This window comes from Nanorana parkeri, unplaced genomic scaffold (genome assembly GCF_000935625.1).
Source record: "Nanorana parkeri isolate BGI_ZX_2015 unplaced genomic scaffold, ASM93562v1 scaffold372, whole genome shotgun sequence".
Classification (NCBI taxonomy): Eukaryota; Metazoa; Chordata; class Amphibia; order Anura; family Dicroglossidae; genus Nanorana; species Nanorana parkeri.
The window spans coordinates 906,859-934,572 of NW_017306640.1; the positions used below are offsets into that span (position 1 = coordinate 906,859).

Consider the following 27,714-nt stretch of genomic DNA (forward strand, 5'->3'; position numbering starts at 1 on the left):
ATATATATATACTATCTTACCCCCTAAAAGATTTGTAATTTTGATAAGCCAGTTTTCTAATCCAGACCTGTTTATTAAATACAGTACTATACTACTGTATGCCCCTGTTCCTTCTTTGCAGTCAAAGCAATACATCATGGTGCCTGTGATTGCATAGGAAAGGAAAGTAGCTCAATGATGAAGACATCTTTGTGACTCACTTCTCAAATTAGCAAGCTCCATATGTTAGATTTACAACAGTGTGTGCTGAGTGGATTACAATGCTGGCTCTTCTTGTCCCAATCTGAACGCTGATGTCCAGGCGATTATGAAAGACTAGTACAAAGACACATTAAGGCAGTTCTTGGTTATAAGTAAATGCATATAAATATTTTGAATAAGTATATAACTGGATTATATTATAACTGCCTGCATCTTTACTTTGAGACTGCCTTTGTTATGAAATGTTTAGTGTCAGTCATAGAATTGAAGTCACTGAACAATTTGAATTTGAATTAGGAAAATAATGCAATACTTTCACGATTAGAAAGTCTTGTAAGAGTAGCCGTAGGGGGTCGGACTTCTCACTAGTTATGTAAAAAAACAAGAGATTTGCCTTTCTTCTCAACTATTGTATCTGACTTGGGTGCCTGTTTATTGTGTAAGGAATACCTTCCTGTTCCATTAGCCAACCAAACTTGCCCAATTCTAATTCGCAGCAAACAAGTGCAGCCCAAGTAGAGATATTTTAGCTATATTGGGGTTGACAATTGCTCACAGAGAGACTTTCCAATGTGTAGGTGTATCACTGCAATTTGGTAGGAGACAGACAGTTGCATTAACTCAGAGTGAGAACACTTTTATTGAAGGAAGCAATATAATAGCAGTTAAATGCATTTGCACTGCTGAGGGTTGTTTCATAAATGTGTGAATGTAACAGTACTGCTGAAATATCAATAGAACCAATTAAAGAATTGTTGTGCTGCCATGTTAAAGCTGCCACAGATATCACAGAACGTACTTACTATGTAGGAGTGAATAAAGCCTTAGGGGTCACGAAGCAGCCGAAGGATCTAGCCGTAGCTTCGGCTGATCCTTCGGCTAGCCTCGGCCCCAGGACCCCTTCGGTTCAGTAGAACCGAAGGGCCGCTGTGCGGGCTATTCACTATAGCCCGTACAGCTCCCAAAGTCGGCCGGGTGGCTCAGTCGAGCCGAAGGCATATGCTTCGGCTCAACTGAGCCGAGGTGAAAGCCGAAACTGGCCGAACGGCCGGCCATTGGCCGGCCGACAGCCTGCTTCTGACAGATGGGCGGAGACAGCCGTGATGTTACCAGCTAACCAGGGACACTGATCTCCAGACAGCCTAACTCTCCCGGATGCTCTGGGAGTCTCCCGCTCCCGGCCGCCCAGGAGAGAAACACTGCTTTTTCTTTTTTATTCTGACACGGAGCCGTTGGATGGCATTAGAATAAAAAAATTCACCATAGGAATGCCTTGCTAGATTCCTATTGGCTATTTCAATTTGCAATAGCCAATAGCAAATTAGCTATAGCACCCGCCCACTGCTGCAGTTCTCCATCAGGTCCCCACTAGTGATTGACAGCAGCAGAGGGCGGGTGCAGTAGCTAGTTTGCTATTGGCTATTGAAAATTGAAATAGCCAATAGGAATCTAGCAATGCATTCCTTTTTTTTTTTTTTGACGGCAGCAGAACCGCCCGGCCAATAGAAAACAGTTGGGTGGAGCTAGCTGTCACTGATAGCTCCGCACAATCGTTTTCTATTTATTTATTTTTACTTTTTTAACTATTTTTCTGTTCCGCTCGATACCACAGAGGGACCGAGCAGAACAGCGGAGACGAATGCCGCCCAGCGGCATTCGGCTATTCACTCACTGCTGTTCGGCATCTATAAGAATAGACCGAACAGCAGCGAGTAGCCTGCCGGAGGTTCGGCTTAGCCGATCCAGATGTTGGATCGGCTGAGTCGAAATCCTTCTGCACTTCGGGTCAGCCGGACATGCTGAGCATGTTCGGCCGACGCGAAGACACCCGATGTACGGCTGATTTCAGCCGTACCAGCCTGAAGTGAATAGCCGAACAGCATTCGGCTCACTTCGCTTCAGGTCAGTCATTCACTCGGCTGCCTACGGCAGCTTAGTGACTAGACCCCTTAGTGTATTTTCTAGTTCAGTCCTCGAGTTGAATGAGAAGAAATACTAAACATCATGGATGAGGATCGGCTATTGTGTTCTAATAGCCAGTGTCTTCAGCTGTCTGAATGCTCCACAGCGACTTCAGCTGATTGGCTGCAGTTACTGACAATTTTACGACTGGCTCCCTGACAAGAGTTGATTGAAAAGTCCATTTTTGTCGAACAGAGTGGTGCCAGCAGGGCCGCATACAGCTCGAATTTTGTCTGACTCTAGCAGTGTATGGCCAGCTGTAAACATATGCATGTGCTGCTAGGAGAATCTTTGCTGTCAAAAATCACATCTACTGTAGAAATTGTAGTCTCACTCCATGTTTTTCTTATCTCTTAAAGGGCTGATAAAGCTAAAATAGAGAGGTTATATTATGTAGCATGGGCAATAAGACAAAATGCATTACTATATATACTAGTATCAAAGTTTCAGTATCTGTACACGAATCGAGATAGCATGCTTATCAAAGTGAGGACATCCTTCCTGTTTAGCAATGATTTAGCTCGATGGAAAGCGACATAATAAGGGGTTAAAAACATTATTTTCATTTTCGTAGTGATTAAATGAAAGCTTTAAAGAAAAGTTAACCCTTGCAGTGGGCTACCCCTGCACTACAAGGGTTAACGGCTTGTTTTTCTCTAGAGGCCAACATAAAGAAAAGCTACTCACCCAATCCTTAGTCCTGCGGCAGCAACCGCACACCTCACTCCCCCTCCACTCCTGCATCTTCACATCTAATAGACCTGTATTAGACATGATGACATCATGGGTCCTTAGACCACCGAAGCCTTGGGGAAAAAAAGGTGGTGGGGACCGGTCTAGCAGCCATGTGGGACCAAGGATCAGGTGAGTATTTCTTCTTTATGTTCGCCCCATAGACAACATGAGCATAAAACCCTTGCAGTGCAGGGGTAGCCCCACTGCAAAGGTTAACTTTTCAAAATCCTGGAGTTCCGCTTTAAAGTAGATACTAACTCCAACTTAATGACATTTAGTTTGCGAAAACACTGTGTAACATAAACAATTGCCATTTAGCACTGCTGATCTCCTGCAGCCTCTTTACATCCACTTTCTTTTTACATACTGTACATGCCTTCCAGTGTTGTACATGGCATTTCTCAGGGTGGTGTAACCTGATGGTGACAACATTAGAGCATGCCTATGTAATGTGCATTCAAACAACCACTTGTATTATCCATTGGAGGCCCATGCGTCAGGTTGACAAAGCATGAGCACAATTGGGAAAGAGAGACAGAGTTGTCACCCCATAACAGCAAGTGCCTTAACAAAGAATATTATGCCAGGATTACCAGGAATTATTTTATATAGATGCAGATTAAAAAGTATTGAAAATTGCTTTTTTTACAATATCAATAAACCACGTTGTCGCTCCAGGTGTGTCCATGACTGCCTGCCACAGTCGGGTTCTCACGCATCTTGTCACTGGTAATACTGTTGCAAACAAAGTGGAAAGAGCCAAGCCAACATATTCCAAATACAGCTTCTTTAGTGATCGATAAAATCAATTTCACAAGAATAACAAATCCTAACATGTTTCATGCACCCAGGCGCTTAGCCGTAGAGTCCTGATAGTGCAGTCTGTGTGTGTGAAAGTTGGAAGAATAAAGAATTGGTTTTTGGAATATGTCAGTGTGCTGCTTTCCACCTTTTCTGCAACAGTCCTTTTTTAATAACCTTAATATTATATGAGATTTTAGTGATTAGGTGTGATTAGGTTTACATACACTTCAAAGTCCATTTGACTAGAGGTGCGCAAAACACCCTAAAGCTGGCCTACACCTATAGATTATCTGCAGATTTTCTATGGTCAGATGGAAAACGTGCAACAGATTCCTCCATAAAACTAGAGGTCTCAGTTGGCATAGATTTGTGAATAGATGAGGAAAGCTGCATGCCAGGATCCTGGTGCCCCTGTACAAAGTGAACCCTATTCTGATCTTTGTAATGACCCACATGGAAGAAATAAAAAGCTATTATCAATTGATAGAGAACCAGCCAGGAGGTTAACCTTCCCTATTTAAAGCTGGCCATACACCTATAGAATTACTGCAGATTTTCTATGGTCAGATGGGAAAAGTGCAAAAGATTCCTCTACGCTAAACTGTGTAGATGGAGCAATCTCCCACTCGGCCAAGCTTCAGTATCTTGCTAGTCAGCCCCGCTGGCTGTCAAACACCTGAACAATTCCTGTATCCAATCAGATTGTTCAGGTATTTTGAGAGCCAGCTTTAGTACAGAAATTTATAGGATGGGTCCTTAGAGTGAATCATTAACACTGAAAAAGTGGCCTATTGCAGTTGGCTGACAAGAAATCAATTGTTTGCAGACAATATCCCCCCAACAATAATCATTTTTTTCCAAATACCTTACCTTATAGAGGAACTAGACCCATGAATTTAATGTCTGCCAACACAGTTACTTTTAGGCCATGCCAACTGTTAAGGTTGCCAGTGTTCTTATTTCAGCTCTCAACCACATTTTCAAGCCCTCAAGTGGCTGGTGTCAAAGCAGATCACATGTGAAACACCAAGGCAACTGAAATCCAAATAGAGGCTTAAGCTTGCCATACACCTATAGATTATCTCCAGGCTTTCTATGGTCAGATGGAAAAAGTGCAACAGATTCCTCCATCTACACTAAACTGTGTGGATGGCTTTAGATGGCACCTTCTTGGGCTGTAAGATATATTAGGTTGTAGTTCTGCTGTAAGTTGGCCATACACTGCTCAATCTTAAGCCAATTCCTGCTGACTCGGCTGAAAGTTGAGCTTTGGGCGGCCATGCTGGTAGCACCCAGCTTAACAAAAGTTAATTTTTCAATCAACTTTTATCAAAGGAGCCGGTTGAAAAAATTGTCAACTGAACAGTGACTTCAGCAAATCAGATGCAGTCTATATTCAGGTATTCAACTGCTGTGGGTCCCGCCTGCTATTGAATGCAATATTAGTCAGGGGAGATTCCTTCATTCACACTGTCTGGCATTGATGGGGGAATCAAGGGATTTATTTTGTTCAGACTGTGCCAGCTTTAACCAAAACCTAAAAGTTACACTTCACATGATTTGTTAAGGACACCTCTCAGCAATAACAAATTAAATGACTAGGTAGCGTGAGACTTCTCTGGATACCACTCATTGCCACAAACAAAGGATTATTTTCATTAAGCAGTGAGAAAAGTGGCTCAAAAAGTCTTGCCCTATGTACACAAAGATAATAAAGTATACAAAGAAACAAGGCTTTTACCACAATAAGCAGATTGTTTAAAAAAACAAACAAACATTCAGGCCCTATTCACACATTGCGGCCACACACACATTACTATGCTGCATGTGCATTACAGTGCTATTCAGTGTGAATAACACTCCAATGCAATGTACAATAGAGTGAAATGCTCACCACAACATACTGTATACACTGTTGGGGGAATTTATCAAAACTGCAGCAAACAAAATCTGTAGCAGCTGTGCATGGCAACCAATCAGCTTCTCTCTTCAGTCTGTTTAGTTAAGATTTGAAAATTAAAGAGAGAAGCTGATTGGTTGCCATGCAGAGCTGCTCCAGATTTTGTCTGCTCCAGTTTTAGTAAATGCCCCCCTGTGTGTTCTGGTGCGCTGCATTGCTAGAAATCTGTCACATGCATTTTTTGCTTTGTTGCGGTGCATTGGCAGCCCAATGAATAGGATCTCCTAACGCAATGCATATTAATGCTTGTTAACACGCCGCAAGGCTTTGCAAATGTGTGAATAGGCAGTCAAAGTTTAAACAAAAATGATTAAAACAGTAAAACACTGTAGTTCTCCTTTAAACACCTTAACATAAGGATAATGACCTTAGCTTTTAAAAGCTAGTCTGAAGTAGATCACATATAGCAACAATTTACAAAGCATATTCGTCTCACTGAATGCTGATAAAACCATGTTTAAAGCTACAGCCATTTAGACTTGTATTCAGTATTTCTAGACTGGAACTGGTACTTGCTAAATGCTTGGTAAATAAATGTTTAAATGAATGCTCTTTACATTAGCATTTACAAGCGTGTTGCCTATGTATAAAGTCTTTATTTAGAAGCGCCAAAGGCAATCATCATCCCTCACAAGGAAGGAGTGCTGGGCATATGCGCAGGACGCAGCCCCAATACAGTCAGGGGAACTGGGACATCTGAAAGAAAACACAAAGAGGGGCGCCTTTCCTGGTGCAGATAGGTTTATTCCAATAGACAGATGAACTAGCAGGTACTCACAAGAGTAGAGTGATAACAGGCTGCAGGACATTGTAAAAACCGGAGCAATGTGGGAATCCGTGCATTACGTCCTGTGTATAGATAGATGAAGTGTCAACGCGTTTCCGGGGCACGCCCCCTTCGTCAGAACGTCCGACTCATTGCTCCGGTTTTTACATTGTCCTGCAGCCTGTTATCACTCTACTCTTCTGAGTACCTGCTAGTTCATTTTTAACCTGTCTATTGGAATAAACCTATCTGCACCAGGAACGGCGCCCCTCTTTGTGTTTTCTTTCGTGTTGCCTATGTGTTTAGGGTGTCATTCTGCAATTGATACCATTTACCATTATGTGGTACTACTAAACAAACATATAAGCTACTTATTCTTGCATTCACATGTACTTATAGCAACGGTATAGTATAAATGCTGCTTGTTATATGGTTATATTTTAAATGTTTTGAGAAAGGGGAAGTCTTAAGTTCTCTAAATGGTAAGCTAATAGAAGGAAGTTGAAAATCAAATAAGTCATCTATTTATACAGTGGGGTTATGGCCTGTTACATAGAAAAATGCAAGAATTTCATCATGTTTTTGGCTAAAGTATTGAAGGTGGCTGGATGTCTGCCATGGATCAGTAGGTTTACTGACTTAAAAAAAGTTGTCAGATCCTTGCTATTAGTACAGATTGAAAGCACCCAGAAAACATGCTCATACCTAACAGCTGTTTAGGGAACTTTCTGCCGAATTATTGCTTTGCGCAAAAGCTTTACAGAATATATGTAAAAGCTTGAGAAATTCTCAAGTATTTGCACGTGTAAGCTGTGGTTAGTGTAGGTTGTAGTTTTCTATGTAGCAGCACACAACACAGTTAAAGCTGAATTCCAGGTAACCAAAAACCTTTATTTAAATATATTTCCTAAAAGGAATGAGCTCAGGTTTGGATCGAACCTTGGGTTATACAGAGAAACCCAATTCAAGATATTGTCATGTCATACAGAGGAGCCGAATACAAGACATTGGGGTCTATTCACTAAGCTGCCGAAGGATCTAGCCGTAGCTTCGGCTTAGCCTTCGGCTAGCTTCGGCCCCAGGACCCCTTCGGTTCATTAGAACCGAAGGGCTGCTGTACGGGCTATTCACTATAGCCCGTAGAGCCCCCGAAGTTGGCCGAGCGGCTCAGTCATCTCACGGCTGGCTCCGGCCACTTTCAGAGAGATCAGCGTCCCTGGTTACCAGCTAACCAGGGACGCTGTCATTACACACTGAGAACACGGCCGGGCAGCTATGATATCACAGTGGCCTCTCCGGGTTCTAAGTGTGTAATGACAGATGGCGTCCCTGGTTACCTGGTAACCAGGGACGCCATCTGTCATTACTCTCCTGGACGCTCTGCGAGTCTAAAACGGCTCCTGGCGGCCAGGGAGAGGAACACTTTTCCTCGGAAAGGTTTACTCTGCTGATCGAGCAGAGTAAACCTTTCCTTGCGATCTGTTTTTTCTTTTTTTTCGGACATGGAGCCGCTGGCCGCCCTCATTCAGGAAAAAAAAAAAACACCATAGGAATGCATAACTATATTCCTATTGGCTATTTCACTTTGCAATAGCCAATAGCAAACTAGCTATTGCATCCGACCACTGCTACTGTCAATCAGCAGAGGGGGACCTGCAGTTCTCCATCAGGTCCGCCCGGCCAATAGAAAACAGTTGGGCGGAGCTAGCTGTCATTGCTAGCTCCGCACAATCGTTTTCTTTTTTTTTCTTCTACTTTTTAAACTATTTTTCTATTCTGCTCGGTACCACAGAGGTGCCGGGCAGAATAGCCGAGCTCAGCGGCATTCGGCTATTTACTCACTGCTGTTAGGCATCTATGAGAATAAGGCGAACAGCAGCGAGGAGCCTGCCCGAGGTTCGGCTCAGCCATTCCAGATGTTGGATCTGCTGAGTTGAACTCCTTCTGCACTTCAGATCAGCCGAACATGCTGAGCATGTTTGGCCGACCCGAAGCCACACGAAGCCACCCGATGTACGGCTGATTTCAGCCGATATACGGCTGAAATCAGCCGTACAAGCCTGAAGTGAATAGCCGAACAGCGTTCGGCTCACTTCACTTCGGGTCAGTTATTCATTCGGCTGCCGTCGGCAGCTTAGTGAACAGACCCCATTGTCATACAATACAGCAAAGCCAAATACAAGACATTGTCATAGTATACAGAGAAGCCCAATATAAGACATTGTCATGTCATACAGAGAAGCCTAATACACAACTTTTATAAGTCATATAGTGAATCCCAATACAAGACATTGTTATGTTATACAGAAAAGCCTTATACGGAGCATTGTCGTGGTATACAGAGAAGCCAAAAACAATACCTTGTCATGCTATACAAGGAAGCCCTGTACAATACATTGTCATGTCATACAGAGAAGCCCTATACAAGACATTGTCATAGTATAACGAGAAGCCCAAAGCGAGACATTGTCATGTCATATTGAGAAGCCCAATACAAGACATTGTCATGGTATGCGTAGAATCCCGCTATAAAACAGTGTCATGGTATGCAGAGAATCCCAATACAAGACATTGTCATGGTATGCAGAGAATCCCAATATAAGACATTGTCATGGTATGCAGAGAATCCCAATATAAGACATTGTCATGGTATGCAGAGAATCCCAATATAAGACATTGTCATGGTATGCAGAGAATCCCAATATAAGACATTGTTATGATATACCGAGAAGCCCAATACAAGACATTGTTGTGTTATAGAGAGAAGCCCAATACAAGGCATTGACATGTTACACAGAGAAGCCCAATACAAGTAATTGTCATCATGATATACAGAGAAACACAAGACAAGACATTGTCATGTTATACAGAGAAGTCCAATACAAGACACTGTTGTGTTATAGAGAGAACCCCCATTCAAGACTTTGGCATAGTATACAGAGAAACACAACACAAGATATTGTCATGCCATACAGATAAGCCCAATACAGAGAACAAAAGGTGGCGGTAAACATATATTTGTTTATGTATATTGTAGCGTTACTTTTTCCTCTATTAAAGTCTTTACTGACAAACATCCCTATGGGATATTCTAATTAATCATTAGGTAGTTTCGGATTAAGGCAGCCAAGGGTAATCTGAGTGTTCTTTAGGCATTTCCCTGGGCACAATTCCAGCTGCTCGATTTCCTCATTCCTTACTGCAAAAACATATTAGTTTGTTCATTGATTCCATCAAATTGGGCACCCAGGGATTCACACATTTTCTAATTAGATTAATTTGGAGTAATGTGTGAATCCTGCGTGAAATGTGTGTAAATCTTAAAACAAAAACACAATAGTAAGAAGCTGTGGAATAAGCCAGTGCTAGAAAATTATTGATGATAAAACCAAATACAGGTAAAGTCAACTTTGATTGATTGGTTTATAGAAGTTTTCATGCACCGTTTCCAATTTGTTTTTGGTCATGGCCCTTGTTCTGGTTATGTTCTTGCCTGTTTTTATTGTCCATACACTGTTTGTGTTTAACTCTGGTCATAGTCCTTATTTCGGTTAACTGAGTTCTTGCCGTGTTTTATTCTTTTAACTAAAATGAGTTCTTCATATTATGTATAATAATATGGATATAAGGGTTTTTAAGGTATCAAAAACACCACTGATATGCCCCCCTCCTCGCCAGGAATTTGACCATGCTAGGCATCTGACAGTGGTGGGTCTGTCACTATCACAACACCTGAGCAGCGACTGCATCTGCACTTTTTAACTTTTTGGGCCTTTTCCTTTGACAAAAGTCAGTTGGAAATGGACTTTTGTCAAGTGCTGACGGGGCTACACCGCGCTCAAATTTCATCCATATCAGCAGGACTCACAATTTGTGTAGTGTATGACCAGCTTCTTTCTGGAATCTGTAGACAAGTCTGAAGGGTCACATGAGCATTGTCATCAACCAGAAGCTGGAGTCCGACAGAGCCACTGATTGCCTGATTTGTGCTTACATGACCTCCCTTAACCTAGCCCAGGGGTAGTGAATTGAAATTCAAGGAGGTCCGGTGACCAAAATTTTCTTTGAGCAGACGTCCACATCATGGTCTGGACAGAACGGTCACCCAGTTTGTGTCTGCACCGTGGTCCGTCATTTAGGTTGCAATCACACCAGCAACTGCACTGCAACACACAGCTGCTGGTGCATTTTCCCAGACACAGTGCTGATGCATTGATCCTGGCGCATCACACATTTTTTTTAATTTTTTGTTAGAACTTCATTGAAATTTCACAAGTGACATTTCATTAAGTTCTATAGGCAAAGCGCAGTGATGCGGTTTTACTACACAGTGGCCGGCTTCACTGAAATAAAGTACAACATCCGTCAGAGTGCCCCCTTGCATTAGTTGCTGTCATCAGAGTGCCCTCTTACATCAGTTTGCCGCCATTGGAGTGCCCCTTTACATTAGTTGCCCCCATTGGAGTGCCCTCTTACATCAGATGCCCCTATCAGAGTGCCCCCTTACAGTGTTTGCCACCATCGGAGTTCCCTCTTACATTTATTTGCCCCCATCAGAGTGTCCCCTTACATTAGTTGCCATCATCGGAGTGCCCCCTTATATTAAATACAAAAAAAAAGGAGCACGCTGATGGAAACACCTAATATAAGGGGGTACCCAGATCGGGACAAGCAATGTAAGGGGGCACGCTAATAGGGACCCGCAATATTATAATAATAATAATTAGTTATCCCCATGTATGTAAGGGAGTGCCCTCTTACATTGCTTGTGCCCAGAGTGTCCCCTTACATTGGCTGTCCCCATCAGAGTGCCCCCTTACATTGATTATCGCCATCTGAGTGCCCCCTTACATTGCCTGTCCCCATCAGAGTGCCCCCTTATTTTTGTATGTAATGTAAGGGGGTACTCAGATGGCAGCAACTAATTTACGGTGGCACTCTGATGGGGGCAGCTAATGTAAGGGGGCACTCTGGTGAGCACAACCAATAAGTAATTGTCCCTATCAGAGTGCCCCCTTACAATTGTTATCCCTAAGGTGCCCTTTTAAAAAGCTGCTGATTAATCCTGGAGCCCAAGGAGTAGGGAGTCAGTGCTGAGAGGGGAGAGGATGAGAGATGGGGATGGGAGGAGCAAGGAGGTGGGGATGGGAGGCGGGGCTTCAGTCCTTCCTTAATGCTGAGTTGGAAAGAAAGCTGACGTCATTGGTTGATAGGAACGCTGCAGTCCTAGCAGCCAATGATTGAGGGGGAATGGGGACCTGCAGTGGGTTATGGCTGGCCGTGGGTGAACCGACCTCGTAGGCTGGTGCATCCACCTTCAGCCAGCCATAACTTCGTTGGCGATCCCGGTCGCTGCTCAGTCCGGACTCGGCCTTTTAGGAACCTCTTACCTAGACCATTGCTACAGGTAGGACCCACAGCTAAACTTTGCCTGGTTTACATGCTAGATAATTGTTGGAAACATATTTTTTTGTCAGGATGTTGGATATAGAATACATGCCCATTTTTTAGTGATTTCATGCATCAGTGATACTCTGGGCTGTAGATGAGAAAAATCAAAGGAAACTTAAGTGGAGGTGTGGCTCAGAGACACCAATCAAATTCTAGCTGTCAAGTGCCTTGTGCAGGCTTGAAAATAAATGCTCTGACCTCGCTGGTAGATGTAAACTCTAACTGGATGACATTTAGTTTACCAAAGCACTGTGTGTCAGAAACAGTTGCTATACTCTTTGTGTTTAATAAAATATTTGTTTTCACCTTTTTAACCTTTGTTATATATTGGCATTACTGATCTCCTGCAACCTCTTTACAATCACTCCTTCTTTGCATGCACTTGAGCAACTACTAAACATCATTTCTCATGGGTGGGGCGATTCCTAATGGTGACATTAGTGCACCATGTCTTTGTAATATGTGTCCACACATCCGCATGTATTCTCCATTGGGAGAGCATAGGAAAGTGTGAGGAGAACATTTGGAAAACAAGGACAAGGAGTGTTGTCACTGTAAAATAGTAAAGAGGCTGTGCAAGGCCCTTTGTGGCAGGATCACCATGTGTTTTCTCATTGAAAGCCACCGATTTAAAAATATTGAAGGTGACTTTCAAAATGACATGAGCATGTTAAAGCTTATATGAGATTTTAGTGATTGGGTTTACGTATGCTTTAATGGTAACAGTCCTATGTCTTTTGACTTTGTTGCACTCTTCAGAGGCACCTCAATATGCAGTTAAGCATACCAATATATGGCTGACCAGTTTGGCTAAAAATGAATGGTCCTTAGGAATGGTCCTAAAAGCTGCTGTCCTTGATTTATATAGAACAAAAATCAATATTATTATTAATATTATGATGATTATTATTATACAGGATTTATATAGTGCCAAAAGTTTGAGCAGCGCTTTACAATATAAGGAAAACATTACAAATAAAATACAAGTCAAGACAAGATGGTTAAGAGAGCCCTGCCAGTGAGAGCTTACAATATGAAAGGAGGGGCAAAAGGTGGTAGCTGTGTGGGAATGAGTTGTTTGAGAAAGTAATAGTTCAGTGGTTAGGTAGAGATGGCATAGGTCTCAATGAAGAGATGAGTTTAGGGATCTCCTAAAGGCAGATAGATTAGGAGACAGTCGTTCAGGTTGGAGTAGGAAGGTCCATAGGGTGGGAATGACTCTGTAGAAGTCCGGGAGGCAAGAGTGGAAAGAGTTGACGAGGGAGCTAGAGAGCAGGAGGTCTTGGGAGGAGCATGGATGGTTAGGGTGATACTATGAGACCGGGTTGGAGATATAGCTGGCCCGAGTTGTGGATGGCTTTGTAAATGGTTGTTAATATTTTTGATTTTATTCTTTGGGCCAGTGGAGGGATTGACAAAGAGGGGTTACAAACACTGAATAAGTGAACCTTACCTATCCGTTGTTTGAATAGAGCAGCCAAGGAGGTACCACCTTTCCGAGCAGCTCAGCTTTCTCTGGGACAATCCAGCAGGCTTCAAAAACTCCATATCAGCTATTATTGGTCATTAAATAGTTTTCCACCTAATTGATGACATGATGAAACTCCCGTCAGGCAAGATAAAGAAATGCATTAATTACTTACTAGGGTGTATGCATTTGAAACTTTTTCTTGTCTCTAAACTTCAAAGGTGCCTGTTTTGAATATTACAAATCAGTTCCTAGAAGTTGTAAAAGTGATCAGTTAGATAATTGCAGAGAAGAGTTTTCTCTTGAGAACACAATGGGGTGAATTTATTAAAACAGGAGCAGACAAAATCTGGAGCAGATTTGCATTGCAACCAATCAGCTTCTCCGTCTCATTTTCAAATCTCAACTGAACAAACTGAAGAGAGATGCTGATTGGTTGCCATGGGCAACTGCTCCGGATTCTGCCTGCTCCAGTTTTGATAAATTCCCCTCAATGTATATGGTTGAATATAGGCTTTATATATTGATTGCGATTCCACAATTTTATGGAGAACTTATTTTTCTTTTAGACCCTATTCACACATGCAAATGGGGCCAGATCGCATGAGTTTCATGAATTCCTCTGTGAGATTTATGCTTCAGCTGCAGGCTGGATGCGCTGTACAGTACAATGCCACCACCTACATCTGTTTGCAGGTCGTTTTCATATGCTGTGATTAACTGCGGATGACCACACTTGGATGCAAACAGTCTGCTCATGCAACTCATGCGATATGGCCTGATTCACAAGTGTGAGGGCTGGTGCAGTCCTGGGCGATCAAGGACCGCGCAACTGTGTGCAGTTGCACACAGCAGTTGCCGTGCGGCCCCATTGATTTCAATGGGGTTACATCTGTGCGGCAATCACAGACAAAAGATACATGTACCTTTTTTTGCGACACACAACGCGTGGCTGTTTTAGTTCGATTGCACAGGCAGAATCGTGGTGGGAAACCGCCCGATCCGCCCGGCATGACTGGGGTGCCATTAGAAAATAATGGTACCGCCAGCGTGATCAGCAGTGATGGGCGATTCCGTGACCTTATCTAGAAGTATGTGTTTGTAGATTGTCATTACTAAACATTTCTAAAGGTGTGTTTGTAGATTGTCATTACTAAACATTTCTAAAGGTGTGTTTGTTGTTATTTTAAAGATATGTGTAAAGGTCCATTTTAAGTTAAATATGCCAGCTGCTTTGCTCTATGTGAATGTGCTGGTTGGCTGAGGGACTGCTGAAATACTTTATATACAACTTGCTCAAATCAAGTCAAAGTAAAGTCAGAACTTGTGATCTACATACTTGTATCCTAGCCATTGACTCAGGAAGAAGCAAAGCCATTGTATCAGCATGACAGCCAGGGACGCAGCATTGGGCTGATTTAGTTAGGCAGTGCAGAGAGTGGTGAGTATGTGTGAATGAGAATAAAGCGCAGAATCAATCCCGATTAATGTAGACAAATCATTAAAATGTGAAATCTCATTGATATTTGTAAGTTAATGTACTTTGGCCATAGCACTTGTCCCTGTCATATTAAATAAGCCAGTGTTAGACTGTATTTTCAGATCCTGTTATTAGTCATGTATGCTCCGTTTGCCGAAGTTGATGGCTTTTAATAGTGAAGAAGATCTGTTTTAGCACAGTAAAGGTGGCCATACACTTTACAACCATCGCAAGACCTTAGTCTTGCGATGGTTGTAAAGTGATTTAAAAAACGTACGATCTGCCCATCTTGGACAGGCAGATCGTACTCTCGATCATCGCAAGCCCGCCCCCCTGAGGGGCGGGCTTACGATGACTGTAATGAGGGGCGGGCTTACAATGACTGCAAACGGGCAGTGTGCGCGTGCGCACACCGGCCCGTTCGGCAGTTGTTGAACCAGCAGGCCACTAACTTGCCGAGAATCGTACGATTCCCGGCGGATTTTCTAGCATGCTGGTTCGACAGAAGACGTGCGACCGTACAGTAGACGCCTTGCATACACTGCACGATTCTCGTACGATCGCGGGATTTCCCGCGATTCTCGTACGAGAATCGTGCAGTGTATGGGCACCTTTACTCACGGCAGCCCATCACAATCTTCTTTCATTAGTTAAAGCTGAGCTCAAGGCAAAGGGCTGAATACACAGAAGAAATGCATATACGAGAGAGAGATTTTTTGCACCTGCCAAAGGACTTTTATTTCTGTCCATCCAACCCTGAGAGTCACACAGCTCTGATACACAGCACAGCGTTGTCTGGCAGGGGAATAGACATGACCTTTACAGGGACTGCAAGAAGCTGATACCAAGTCAAATGCAGGTACTTACACTGATTGCTATTTAAAAAAGTACAGTTCTCCTGGCAACCGCCAAACCCAGACACGTCCATCAGATTGCCAGACAGAGAAGCCTGATTTGTCACTCCAGAGAACATATCTCCATTTCTCTAGAGTCCAGTGGCGGCGTGCTTTACACCACTGCATCCGACGCTTTGCATTACACTAGTGATGTAAGGCTTGGATGCAGCTGCTCGGCCATGGAAGCCCATTCCATGAAGCTCTCTACGCACTGTTGTTGTGCCAATCTGAAGGCCACACAAAATTTGGAGGTCTGTAGCTATTGACTCTGCAGACAGTTGGCAACTTCTGCACACTATGCGCTTCAGCATGCGCTGACTCTGCTCTGTCATTTTACGTGGCCTACCACTTTGTGGCTGAGTTGCTGTTGTTCCCAGTCGCTTCCACTTTGTTATAATACCACTAACAGTTGACCGCGGAATATTTAGTAGCAAGGAAATGTCACGGATGGACTTATTGCACAGGTGACAACCTATCACGGTACCACGCTTGAATTCACTGAGCTCCTGAGAGCGACCCATTCTTTTACAAATGTTTGTAGAAGCGTCTGCATGCCTAGGTGCTTGATTTTATACACGTGTGGCCATGGAGGTGATTGGAACACCTGAATTCAATGATTTGGAGGGGTGTCCCAATACTTTTGACAATATAGTGCAGCTTGCTCTGGGTTACTGCACATGTTTTTGCTTTGGGTTACTGAACGTGTTTGCCATAGTATATAATTAAAGTGACACTAAACTCAGGAGTTAAATCTTAAAAATGCATTGAAGTACCTTAACTATTAACAAACATGTAGCTTATTTGTCATGTGGCATCACTCAGCTTCTGGAGGGTGGTTACTTTTGTTCCCCATGGTCCCTGTGTGTGTTGTAAAGTAGCCACTGCTCCAAGTTTGATCCTGCGATGGACTACAAACTCACATTTAGTTTACTAATTTGTATTGATATTGTAGTCCATCACGGGAGCGACCTTGGAGCAGTTGTTACTTTACAACAAACTGCATATAAACGCATCTAATCACACCTAGTGGGAATGTAGCCTAAGCAATGCCTGAGATGCTCACTATCCTTCCATTCAAGAATATAACAGGGTTTACAATATGTCAGCACTCTTCACAGAGACAAGGATTCTTTCATTATAGAGCGTAGAGATAAGCCTAACGATTTTAAATTATACTTTTTAATAAAGAAAGAGGAACAGATACATATACAGAAAATAAATGACAGAAAAGAGACAAATAATACAACAGCAAAACAAAAAGTGAATACAAATTAAATTACTTACCCAAGTCCTGGGTTCTATGGGTTCCAGTAGAGTCCAGTCAATGAAGAATTAAATGGATCTGAGGTTGGCTGTCTAGAAACAAGTATCTTGGCAGATGTCCTTTTCATGATGGTAAAGGAGAGCTCCAGCTGCCTCATACAGCAGCTTTAAGTGGGCTTGTAGAGGGCATCACTGAGAAAGCCCCCCACCAAATCACACAATGATATTTCCCTTGGCCGTTTCATCAGTTTCCTTGAAGTTTCCTAAATGCAGCCATATTTTTATTGTACCACATGCTACCATCTGATAAACCATAGATTGTAGCCTTCTTATGCATACCAGATTTTACATACCTGTGGTGTATGGCTCCCTCAGATGGGGTAACGTGTGTCTATGGCCCTCTGTACCTCATAAGACAGGATACATGATATGTATGCAACCAGTGTTTCATTAATCATCTACATCTATATTTCTTATTAACGTAGCACCCCCAAAGTTATGAATTCTGGGTAAATATTGGAAACTAGTTTTGTTAACAGGGTTATTTACAGGACATCAATCGTGCCACACACCCTATGTGTATCCCACTTGGATCTGTCAATTGATAACTTAACCCCTACACTGTACGTCCCGCCACAAAGTGCCCAAATGACTGCTCATGACTGCTCACGATGAGCTTTTTGGGGCTCTGTAATGCTGGTAACCGCTGAGAATCAGTGGTCACCGTTCATTAATGGATGCCTTCCTTTCAGGATTCAGGTGTCTGAAAGTAAGAGCAGAGCGGCATTTACTGCTTTCACTGACAGCTGGTATAGATCGGGAAATCCTGATGTATAGCGGCCTTTTTTTCTAAACTTTTTGTAAAAGAATCTTGCAGGTTTCTGATCGTTGTTGGAACGATCAGAAAACCTTTAGTGACATCTGATTTTGAAATGCTGCAGGATCAGTGTTATTGGCTGTTCTTACATTTGAAACAGCCTAATAATAACCAAAAATTAATTAATTAAATTAGCAAGCAGTAATAGTGAGAATAATTCACAAAGACTGTTTGATATAATTATATAAATAAAATAAAAGTATAAAAAAAATTCCAAGAAAGTGGTGTAAAAAAAAAAAAATAAAGTGTAAAAAAATGTAAATAAATGTAACAAATAACAATGTTATAGTTAAATATATTTTTATACTATCATTAACCCCTAAGGGGTTAATTTTTTTAATTGAACCCCCTCATGGTTTTCAAAGTATGTCGCTATCGCTAAGTGTGACACTTACGGGTCTATTTACTAAGCTGCCGGCTGTTCGGCTATTCACTTCAGGCTTGTACGGCTGATTTCAGCCGTATATCGGCTGAAATCAGCCGTACATCGGCTTGCCTTGCATGGCTTCGGGTCGGCCGAACATGCTCAGCATGTTCGGCTGACCCGAAGTGCAGAAAGAGTTCGACTCAGCCAATCCAACATCTGGATCGGCTGAGCCGAACCTCCGGCAGGCTACTCACTGCTGTTCGGCCTATTCTTATAGATGCCGAACAGCAGTGAGTGAATAGCCGAATGCCGCTGAGCGGCATTCGGCACGGCTGTTCTGCTCGGTCCCTCAGAGGGACCAAGCAGAGCAGAAAAAATTGTTAAAAAAGTACAAAAAAAGTAAATAGAAAACGATTGTGCGGAGCTAGCAATGACTAGCATTGTACCCGCCCTCTGCTGATGGACCTGATGGAGAACTGCAGCAGAGGGCGGGTACAATGCTAGTTTACTATTGGCTATTGCAAATTGAAATAGCCAATAGGAATCTAGCAATGCATTCCAATGGGCAAAAACTTTTTTAAAGAAAAAAAAGAAACAGCAGTGTTTCTCTCCTTTGCGGCCGGGAGCAGGAGACTCCCGGAGCGCCAGGGAGAGTTTGCTGTTTGGAGATCAGCGTCCCTGGTTAGCAGGAACACTGTCAGAAGCAGGCTGTCGGCCGGCCGCTCGGCCAGCTTCGGCTTTCAGCGTGGCTCAGCCGAGCCGATGCATATGCGTTCGGCTCGACAGCCGCTCGGCCACGTTCGGGAGCTGTACGAATCTAGCCGAAGGATCAGCCGAAGCTACGCCTAGATCCTTTGGCAGCTTTGTGAATAGACCCCTATGTGACAGTGACATTGTATACCAGGTGACCACTATTAGCTTTAACTGTTAGAGAAAAAAGATTAAAATGTTAGGTTTTAGTTTTAGGCCAAGAAGTACAGAAACATTTCTAAAATCGTAGGAATGTGAGGTTTTTCCAAATAAAGGACAAATAAATGAATGTATTTAATGCATTTTTTTTAGCTGTGCTATTTAAAAAAAAAAATACTGCAAATCAAAACTGGGGAAAAAGTGTTTCCTTTACGTTTTGTCCTCTTTTTTATATATTTTATTTGTCCTAAGTGAGGCGTTAGGTACACATATGTGATACAAATACATAACCCTATCTTTCCTCTAAAAAACAATATATAATATGTGTGGGTGCACCTTGTAAGAATGTATATTACTGACGTGGAAGAATCACACAGCAAAAATGTCAAAAGTGTGTCAGTCATTTACGAACAGAAACTAAAAACAAGCTCAGTCATGAAGGGGTTAACAGTGTTCTGGCTACTCAGTGCTTGATGATACCCAATTAAGAGGTTGGCCATAAACCCATAAAATGTCCATAAAACGGGCCTGGCTAAACAGATCTCTGATGTTCTGCTAATGAATGTTATTGTTAACTTTGTTAGCGGCAACTACGGTGGAATTGAAGAACTTTTGAAGACTCTCTACAAAAAACAAATATGTTTACTCAGTAGGCTGTTTCAATAATGTCTAGAAGTGACGAAGTTCAACAAACCGAGGAGACGAAGGGGTTTCCTGACTAGTTTTGGGGTGCCTGGGCCTCATTACTGTCACACTAACAATGAAAGAGCGGACTTTTTAGTTGCCAAGACTTTTTTTAAATAATAATTTTATTAGTAATCTTTTTATTGTAATATTTATAAAATTTCAATTGGAACACCAAACTTCAATTTATATCCAATTTCTTGTACAGCCCAGGCACCCCAAAACTAGTTATTATTATCCCCATCTCCCATCCCCATCCCCAACAGGCGGAAGACAGCAGATCTTCCTCTACGCATTTCTTGTTTATGAACTTCTGCTTCTTCAGGATTATATGTGGAGCTATTATGCACTGGTTGTTAAGTGTGTGCAATTAGCTGAAGCATTACCGTTAAAAAATATCTCCAGGGCGTGTGCAGGGACACATTAAGGACAAACACCCAACACCCAGATCCTATCATGGGCTCATTTAAAATGCCATTGTATGAGGGGCCATTGTGGCTAAATGGTGAAACAGCTAATTGTACATACCATTTGATAATTTGGAATCCATATTCTCATAGATCCATCTGAAGGCTTTCCCTTTCATATGGATATATGGTGGACATCTCTAATCTTTTCAGCTTCAAGTGATTGTTTTTCAATAAAAAGAAAATAAGCAGATCTCTTATTCTGGAATTGGGTCTTGTTATCCTCCCTATAGATCCACAGCCTTATCTCAGGCACACATAAAAGGAAGGAGGACTAACACCCATCCAAGGAGCCATCCTTAAAGTGTATTTACGCTTTTGCAATAAAATTTGTGTACAATCCCCCTATATTTATGTTATGTGTTTCTACTCACACATCATACTGAAAAATAACTTTAAAAAATAAATTCTAACCTTTTAGATGTTTTGTTAAATCCGGCAAGATGACTCACTCCAGGTTTCTTAGTAGCCCTTTCACATTGGTCGGTCCTTATAGAAAGACTTGGGACTGAAATTTGAGGATTGTCTATATATGATAAGCATCATTAACATACAATGGGCAAGCTATCTTAGACTCCTCAAAGCCCCTCCTAACATTTCAAAGAAATAGAAGCTAGAAGAAATGTTAATTCTTAAAACCCATGTAAAAACTATTTAAACTGCAGGAAGAATTTTTTTTTTTAGCTTATGTTATGTGAATGGGAACATGGTAACAAATTTAAAATAGGTGTTATCCCAATTTGGCTGCGAAAGTGGAAATACACTTTAAATCTCAGTACTTTATAACTTTCCCAATACTTCCTCAACCAAGCTGATTTTCTAATGGCAAAGGTTAAGAGGGTAACAAGAAACCCCTCCTCCACCACCACAATCCTTCATCAGTACCTAAAAAGCCCACTCTTTCATTGTTGGCTTCTGACTGGTTATAGTTATGGATGTGGTACCTAACTTATCAGACTACATCACTCTTTCTTTTATTCAAAATGAAAGAAAGAGCGTTTATTGTGTTAAAATGATTGTGTAAATTGAACCCTTGCACAGTGTACTAAATAACATAATCTTGTGATGATGATGACACGAATGTGATAAAACATTGATGTTTATCTTTTTCTTTTCTTTACTTTTCTTTTCTTTTACATGTCATAGGTCTTTATTACTTAATACAGCTGCTGATATAATCTTTAACATGTGAGTGTGTAAAGTCTGATTTCTTGTTGGTATACTGTATTCTTTTTTAGGCTGAAATTTTGAAATAGTTCCACTTTGAATTGGGAAATAACATCAGTTAGTGTACTTTCCATTACAAGGAAGCAAAAGCTTGTTGGCTGCCTTCCAAATGCATATAGTTATTTACAGGCTACCTTCAGGTTGCTCAAATGTTACACTGGAATTTTTTGTTTACATGGCTTGTGCTGTTTCGATTCTGTGTCCCTTTGTTATGTGGAGGGGTGTGCTATTCTGAAAATAGCATTTATTTTTATTTTAATAGTATGGTATAAGGCACGCAAAAGAATTTGCATTGTACAGAGTCATCAATCAACCTGGATTATCACAAGCAGGTGAAATATGGATTATCAGGGTATTTGGTTTTAAATAAACCTGTAGGAAAAAAAAGTGTGTTGCTGCAATGCAGCCTCGTGGACACTGGTGACCCTGGGAGTGAGTACAGATTACAGACAATTGGCCCTGGAGATACCTCCATTATAGGAGTTACTAGCAGTATCCAATAGGGATATCTTTTTCTGACCGTACAAGGACTTGTATCCTATTACCACTCCCACTCCTACCATCTTGGGGTTTGGTCCATATCTGATACTCCTGGTGCTCTGGGTCTCATCCTGGTTGATCCGGTTGGAAACACACGAGTTACCTTCCTGTTCGATTACCTCCATCTCCTGAGGAAGCGCTGTGAGCGTGAAATGCGTTGAGAATACCAACTGCTCCTTTACCGTCTTCAGAAGAGGCTGATTTGACATAAATTATTTTGAGAACATTCCTTATTTATTATATTTACCATGTAATCTGTGATTCATTATGCCTCTATCATGTTATATTGGAGTAGTTGTCGGTGGTACTGACAATAGCCACTACATTTTTACCATCTTCTGAAGTGGCTGTCTTCATGTATGATTTATTTATATATACATATTTCTTATGAATTGTTTAAATATGTCCTCTATGAAATAATATGCTTCAATCATGATAGGTCGGAGTGGTTAATTTGGAGGTATTTTGTTACTAGGATGATGTTAGCATGCACACATCATTTTTATGGTTTTTACACTTTTGTATGTAATAAAGATTTTTTGTTATTAAGCATGCTGTAATCTGTCACCTGGTGCCTTAAAAGCCCCACTTACCCATTTGTTTTCTTGCTGACTTATCAGGGGGTGTGGCACCAATTACTCAGGACTCGTTCATGATAATTTGTTTAAATAAACCTGAACTTTGTACAGGGGCTTTAGCTGTAAGCTTCATTCACTGTGTGATAACCATGCATTTAATCAATTTGCCAAGCCAATGTTGACATTAACAACAAAGGAATTAATGCACAAGCTGATCTAAATATGACCTCAAAATGTACCTAAATACATGTTTTTTTTTCATTTTGGTTAGAGTAGACAATTGGTAAAACCCCGAGCTAGTTTTTATTCTGTTTTTGTTTTGTTTTTCACCAGAAAACTTATTTTTGATTTCCTCTTTATTCCTGTTTTTGGGGGAACTCAAAATGTCAGGTTTTCCCTTATTTTTCATCCAGATGACAATGGCCACCCGGACAAATAGAGAAGGTGAATGCCCTGAACTGGGACACACACAACAAAAAAAATCCAAACACAGACCTAAAATACAGGTCACACGTTTAATCACGTTATAAAGACTAATGACCAGGTCTTTATACCAGGTCTAGAAAATATGGAAGAAAAATTGACCACTGCTGCAGTCAGATGGGACAATTCGCACATCCACTACTTTGGGTCCTGTGTTGTTAATGTCACTTCCAGATCCCGTAATGATGACATCATTTCCTGGTCCCACAGTGATTACATTACATCTGATTTACTTATTTTTGGAGGGAACCATCTCCACATGCATCTATTATTGCCCCATATGTAAAAGTCCCACAATGTTACCTCATTTGCATTTTGCTCCTGATGAAGCAGCTGGAGCCACAATACATGTAGAGGTATACCAGTGTCACCAGTCCCCTTGGTATACTTTGTTTTTGCACTGATCTGGGACACACCACCTTTCTCTTTTTTTGCAGGCTTAGTATTTTTGGCTTTTTCATTTATTTATTTTTTTGTTTTTGAGTTTTTTGGCATATATTTTTTGTTTACAGTTTGTTTATTGAGTGGGGTGGTGTTGGTGTTAATAAATTTCATAGTTTTGTGTTTTGTATGTGTACATATTTATTCATATATTTTATTTTGTATATATTTATTTGGTGAATGACAACACATTTTATGGATATAGTTTTCTCATCCAGGTCGGAGTCATCCAGGGCTCTATTTGAGTTCCCTGATGGATGATAAAACTATATAGGGACTGATGTATTGATACTTTTACTCTTCCAGTCTCTCCACAGGCAGAGTTTGATTAAGGCTTCAGCTATAACACTTTGAGAATCTATGTGTCAGCCTTATTAGCATCCATGGAATCTAAATGGACAGACTACCATCTTCTGCAACAATTTCTTAAGGCAATGTTAAAGTTGAAACAACGATTGAAGACACTAATTCCCAAGTAGGATCCCTAGTCTTAAGAGCTCTGTTTTTCTCTCTAGAATCTTGCTGGTTGTGGCCCCTAATGCTACCAACATTGTTTTCTAACAGCCATCACCTCAGCAAGATGGGTATCAGAGCTTCCTGCCTTCTCTTGTGAAGAGGCTTTTTGTATAGTGTATGCAGACAGGGTGTACCACATTCAGCTCCAAGTTTTCTGTCAAAGATTTCAACTCCATTCCATTACAATTGGAAATCTACTTTTACCAGCCTTTTGGGCAGTAGATTCAACAAATTCTACATGACTGTAGCACTTTAAATTTGTACCAGGCACTTTCCATCTTCTTACAGGGGACTTATCATTTTGGAAGGTTGACAATATTTACGTCTTCTCCCTGGGTTCCAAGAAAGGTTCAGCAGCACCTCCCAATAAATATGTATTTTTTTGCATCGTGTTTGTTTGATTGAAAGGTTGTTTTTCCCACCCCTGTTCCTTTTATACTGTTCACATCCAGTATTAGGCTGACATGAGGAGTGCCAGGAATCTGGAAACTTGGTTCTGATACTTACTGTAATTTTCCATTCCTGGCATCGCTTCATCTCAATTATGCAACCCCCCTTTCTGTTGTTGTGAGTGATATTAAATGGGTTAGTTTTATTGGCTAGATAAGAGTTGTCCTGTGGGGTCAGGAAGTGAAGCTGACCCATAGTAGGTTGACATGGGGAGATGCCAAGAAAGGGAAATTAGAATAAGTGGCAAAAAACTATTTTCCAAAATATAACCTGTGGTGTACCTTTTTTTGTTGGTTTTGTATGGTTTTAAATGGTTTTAATCTGTGGGGTGTTGTACATGCCACTGTTTGTGTGTATGATCTGTGTCTATCATTTAATTGGCTCTCTAAATGGCAGGATATCTGCCCTGCCACTGCTTGCCCTAATGCTCCGGTGCAGATGGCAGGTTCTCTGCCCTGCTGGGAATTAACAGAGGGAGGCAATGTCAATCAAACACTCTTACCCACCCTGTCAGGCAGTTCTGCTTGTAAAGTAGGCAAGCTGGGAGCCTACTGAGGCAGTAAAAATCTTTGACAGTGGCTCCTCCTGTTCCATAGCCCAGCACTCACCACTATAATTGGTAGCAGCTCACCAGCAACTACTGCAATCTCCGCACTTTTCTGCCCGCTGTTACCTAATGCATGTTTATGATTTTGTATTATGTAGAATAAGATATTGAATAATGTCACAACCTTACATTTACAACAAAACAATCAGTATCAGCATCTAAGCATGGGTTTACAGACAGACATCAATAGACTGGAATATATTTTTTCTCCATTCTATTAAACAGAGACAGACTCCGCAGTCTCTGCTTTAAAATTGTTTAACCCAATCATATTATGTATGTTAATGTAATGGGAAAAGTTGTTTCAATCTTTTTAGAAAAAAACACAATTGTTTATATATACATTTAAACATAATTGTCTACTTTTACATGCAGTTAGGGTTTAGTTGTTCTTTCTTCTGTGTCTGGAAGACCTTCACAATCATCTCACATCTGTACATGGGAAATGAGGAGATGATGTGTATTCAGACTAAAAAAAAAAGTTATCAGCGTGACATATCATTGTAAATTATTGTGGTATATTACGTATAATATGTAATAATAGTGTATGTATATGTAACAGTATATAAAAGGCTTTGGTTGACAAATATCTGAAACCAGATGAATAAATGTCAGCAAGAAACCAGATGTTTCCATTCCATTCAATTAGTATGCAGGTGCTACCTCCTGGTTACGAATGTTTGTCACATAGAGCATTTATGTACTGTTTTAACTTCTGTTGTTGGTTTGCTTTGGTATCTGATAATAATAAAAGGTTAAGTCTAATCTCTAGGCAGAAAAAAACATCAGTTAAAACAGTTATGTATTTATTAAACAATCATTACTTTTTTAAATGCTGCCTGTGTACAGTACCAGAATTTATCTTGCTATCAGGTTCTTATAGTCCTCTGCACTTCTGTACTGAGTAAAAGAGGAAGGGCAGCACCAGAAAATAATTAGGTATGTTGTGTTCACATTGGTTAAGAAGGAACAGGAGGAGAGAGCAGATTGACCTGAAGGGATGAGCTCATCAATATACTGCTGTTCACCAGTATCGCATAAAGGCTCCCTGCAGCTAATCTAGTTACTTACATGGCATGCCTTGTTCTGCACCTTGTCTGTGGGGAGGCAATCATCTTGGTTAAGGGAAGGACTTTGTTTCATCATGTCAGAAGAAAACTGGTGGTCTGATGACAGATGGAGGAATAATCAAGCAGCTGCAAATGTGGTTCAGTAGGAAGCACAGAACTACAGAATGAATGAAGCAGAAGCAGGGAGATGGTTGTTTTCCGGTCCTCTGGTTCAGCTTTCTTTCCAGCGAGGAGAACAGTAGTCATGTCAAAAAATCTTATTTCACATTTCATGAGACTAGCAGTCAGAGGAACAGTTCTACCTGTATAAGCCACAAGACTACCTAGGAACAGGAAGTGCACTGCTATTTTTCATGAGGGAGTCATAAAAAGGTAAATTGTTCAGGGTACTACTACCGGTAAGGCACAGTTAACATTACTAGATGTTGCCCTTTACACAACAAATCTTCACTTTCTGAATTTAGGTCCCTTATAACTGCAGCAGGCTCAAGTAAAGTAACGAACCTGGGCTGTCTGGCAGGGCTGTGTATATCTTCAGACTAGATAGACAGAAATACAAATTCATAGGCATGTAAAACAGCTCCCATATATGTATTGAAATTGTGTGATAGCTGTTTGCCTGGAACTCAGCTGACAGAATGCTTTGATATCTTTGTTATAGTATGCTAATAGGTAGCACTTTTTTCCCTCTTATGGTAAACATGTTCTTGTTCTCTCAACAGATTCACAATTACATTGGTCATGCTAAACTCATTGTCCAGCTGGTAACTAATGGCAAGGATGTCCGGTTACATGCCCACAGTCTGGTGGGGAGGCATTGTGAAGATGGAGTTTGTTCCATGAGCGTGGGTCCTAAAGACATGGTAGTTGGGTAAGAATTTGTTTGAGTAGGTTTAGGTAATACAATTTTCTTACTTGTGTCCTCTCATGGTTAAAGTGGTTATAGGGTTAAATAAACGTGAGCAGGAAGTAACTAGTAAGCTTCAGTACATGAGCTGTTCAAATATTCCAAACCACAGCATGTTTCACACTTGCATGACATTATTTTGAGGTTTATGTACACTAAAATGGCACTTCCCACACTAGATGACTCGTTTTAGCAATACTCACACACCAAACCTTCCTGTGATGCTAGAAAGGCGTTTGTATATCGCAGTATAAAGCTGACATGGGCTGAAAATAATAATTATTTCAAGCGTCAACGCATTCTTTTTTTTTTTAACCTTAGGTATTTTGCTGTTGTCATTGTTTTAACATATAAAATAAGCCAGGCATACATGTAGTACTTATACTAATAAAGCAGTGATAATCTACTTATTACTACATATTATATCTGAAGCATTCTGGACTTGCAGTCTTGCAATGTTATTTGGCAGCAGTGCTGCATTGGCAGGACACTTGTGGGCTGGAGTCAGTTACTTGGACTGATCAGTATCATTCTGTACTAGTTCTTGTTGTAGCAAAATTCACTACCCTTTGAATTTTCATGATACTAGCAAAAGGCTGGAGAAA

The 27,714-nt window shown here is 41.2% G+C and overlaps 1 protein-coding gene across 1 annotated transcript in view; it reads left to right on the forward strand.

The window, feature by feature from the left end:
- The window catches only part of NFKB1 (nuclear factor kappa B subunit 1), a 102,562-nt gene that overhangs the window by 27,942 nt on the left and 46,906 nt on the right, over positions 1–27,714 (forward strand). Inside the window, exon 6 of the mRNA XM_018558987.1 lies at positions 26,925–27,073. Coding sequence (XP_018414489.1) covers positions 26,925–27,073 — 149 coding nt within the window. The remainder of the gene's footprint in view (positions 1–26,924; positions 27,074–27,714) is intronic.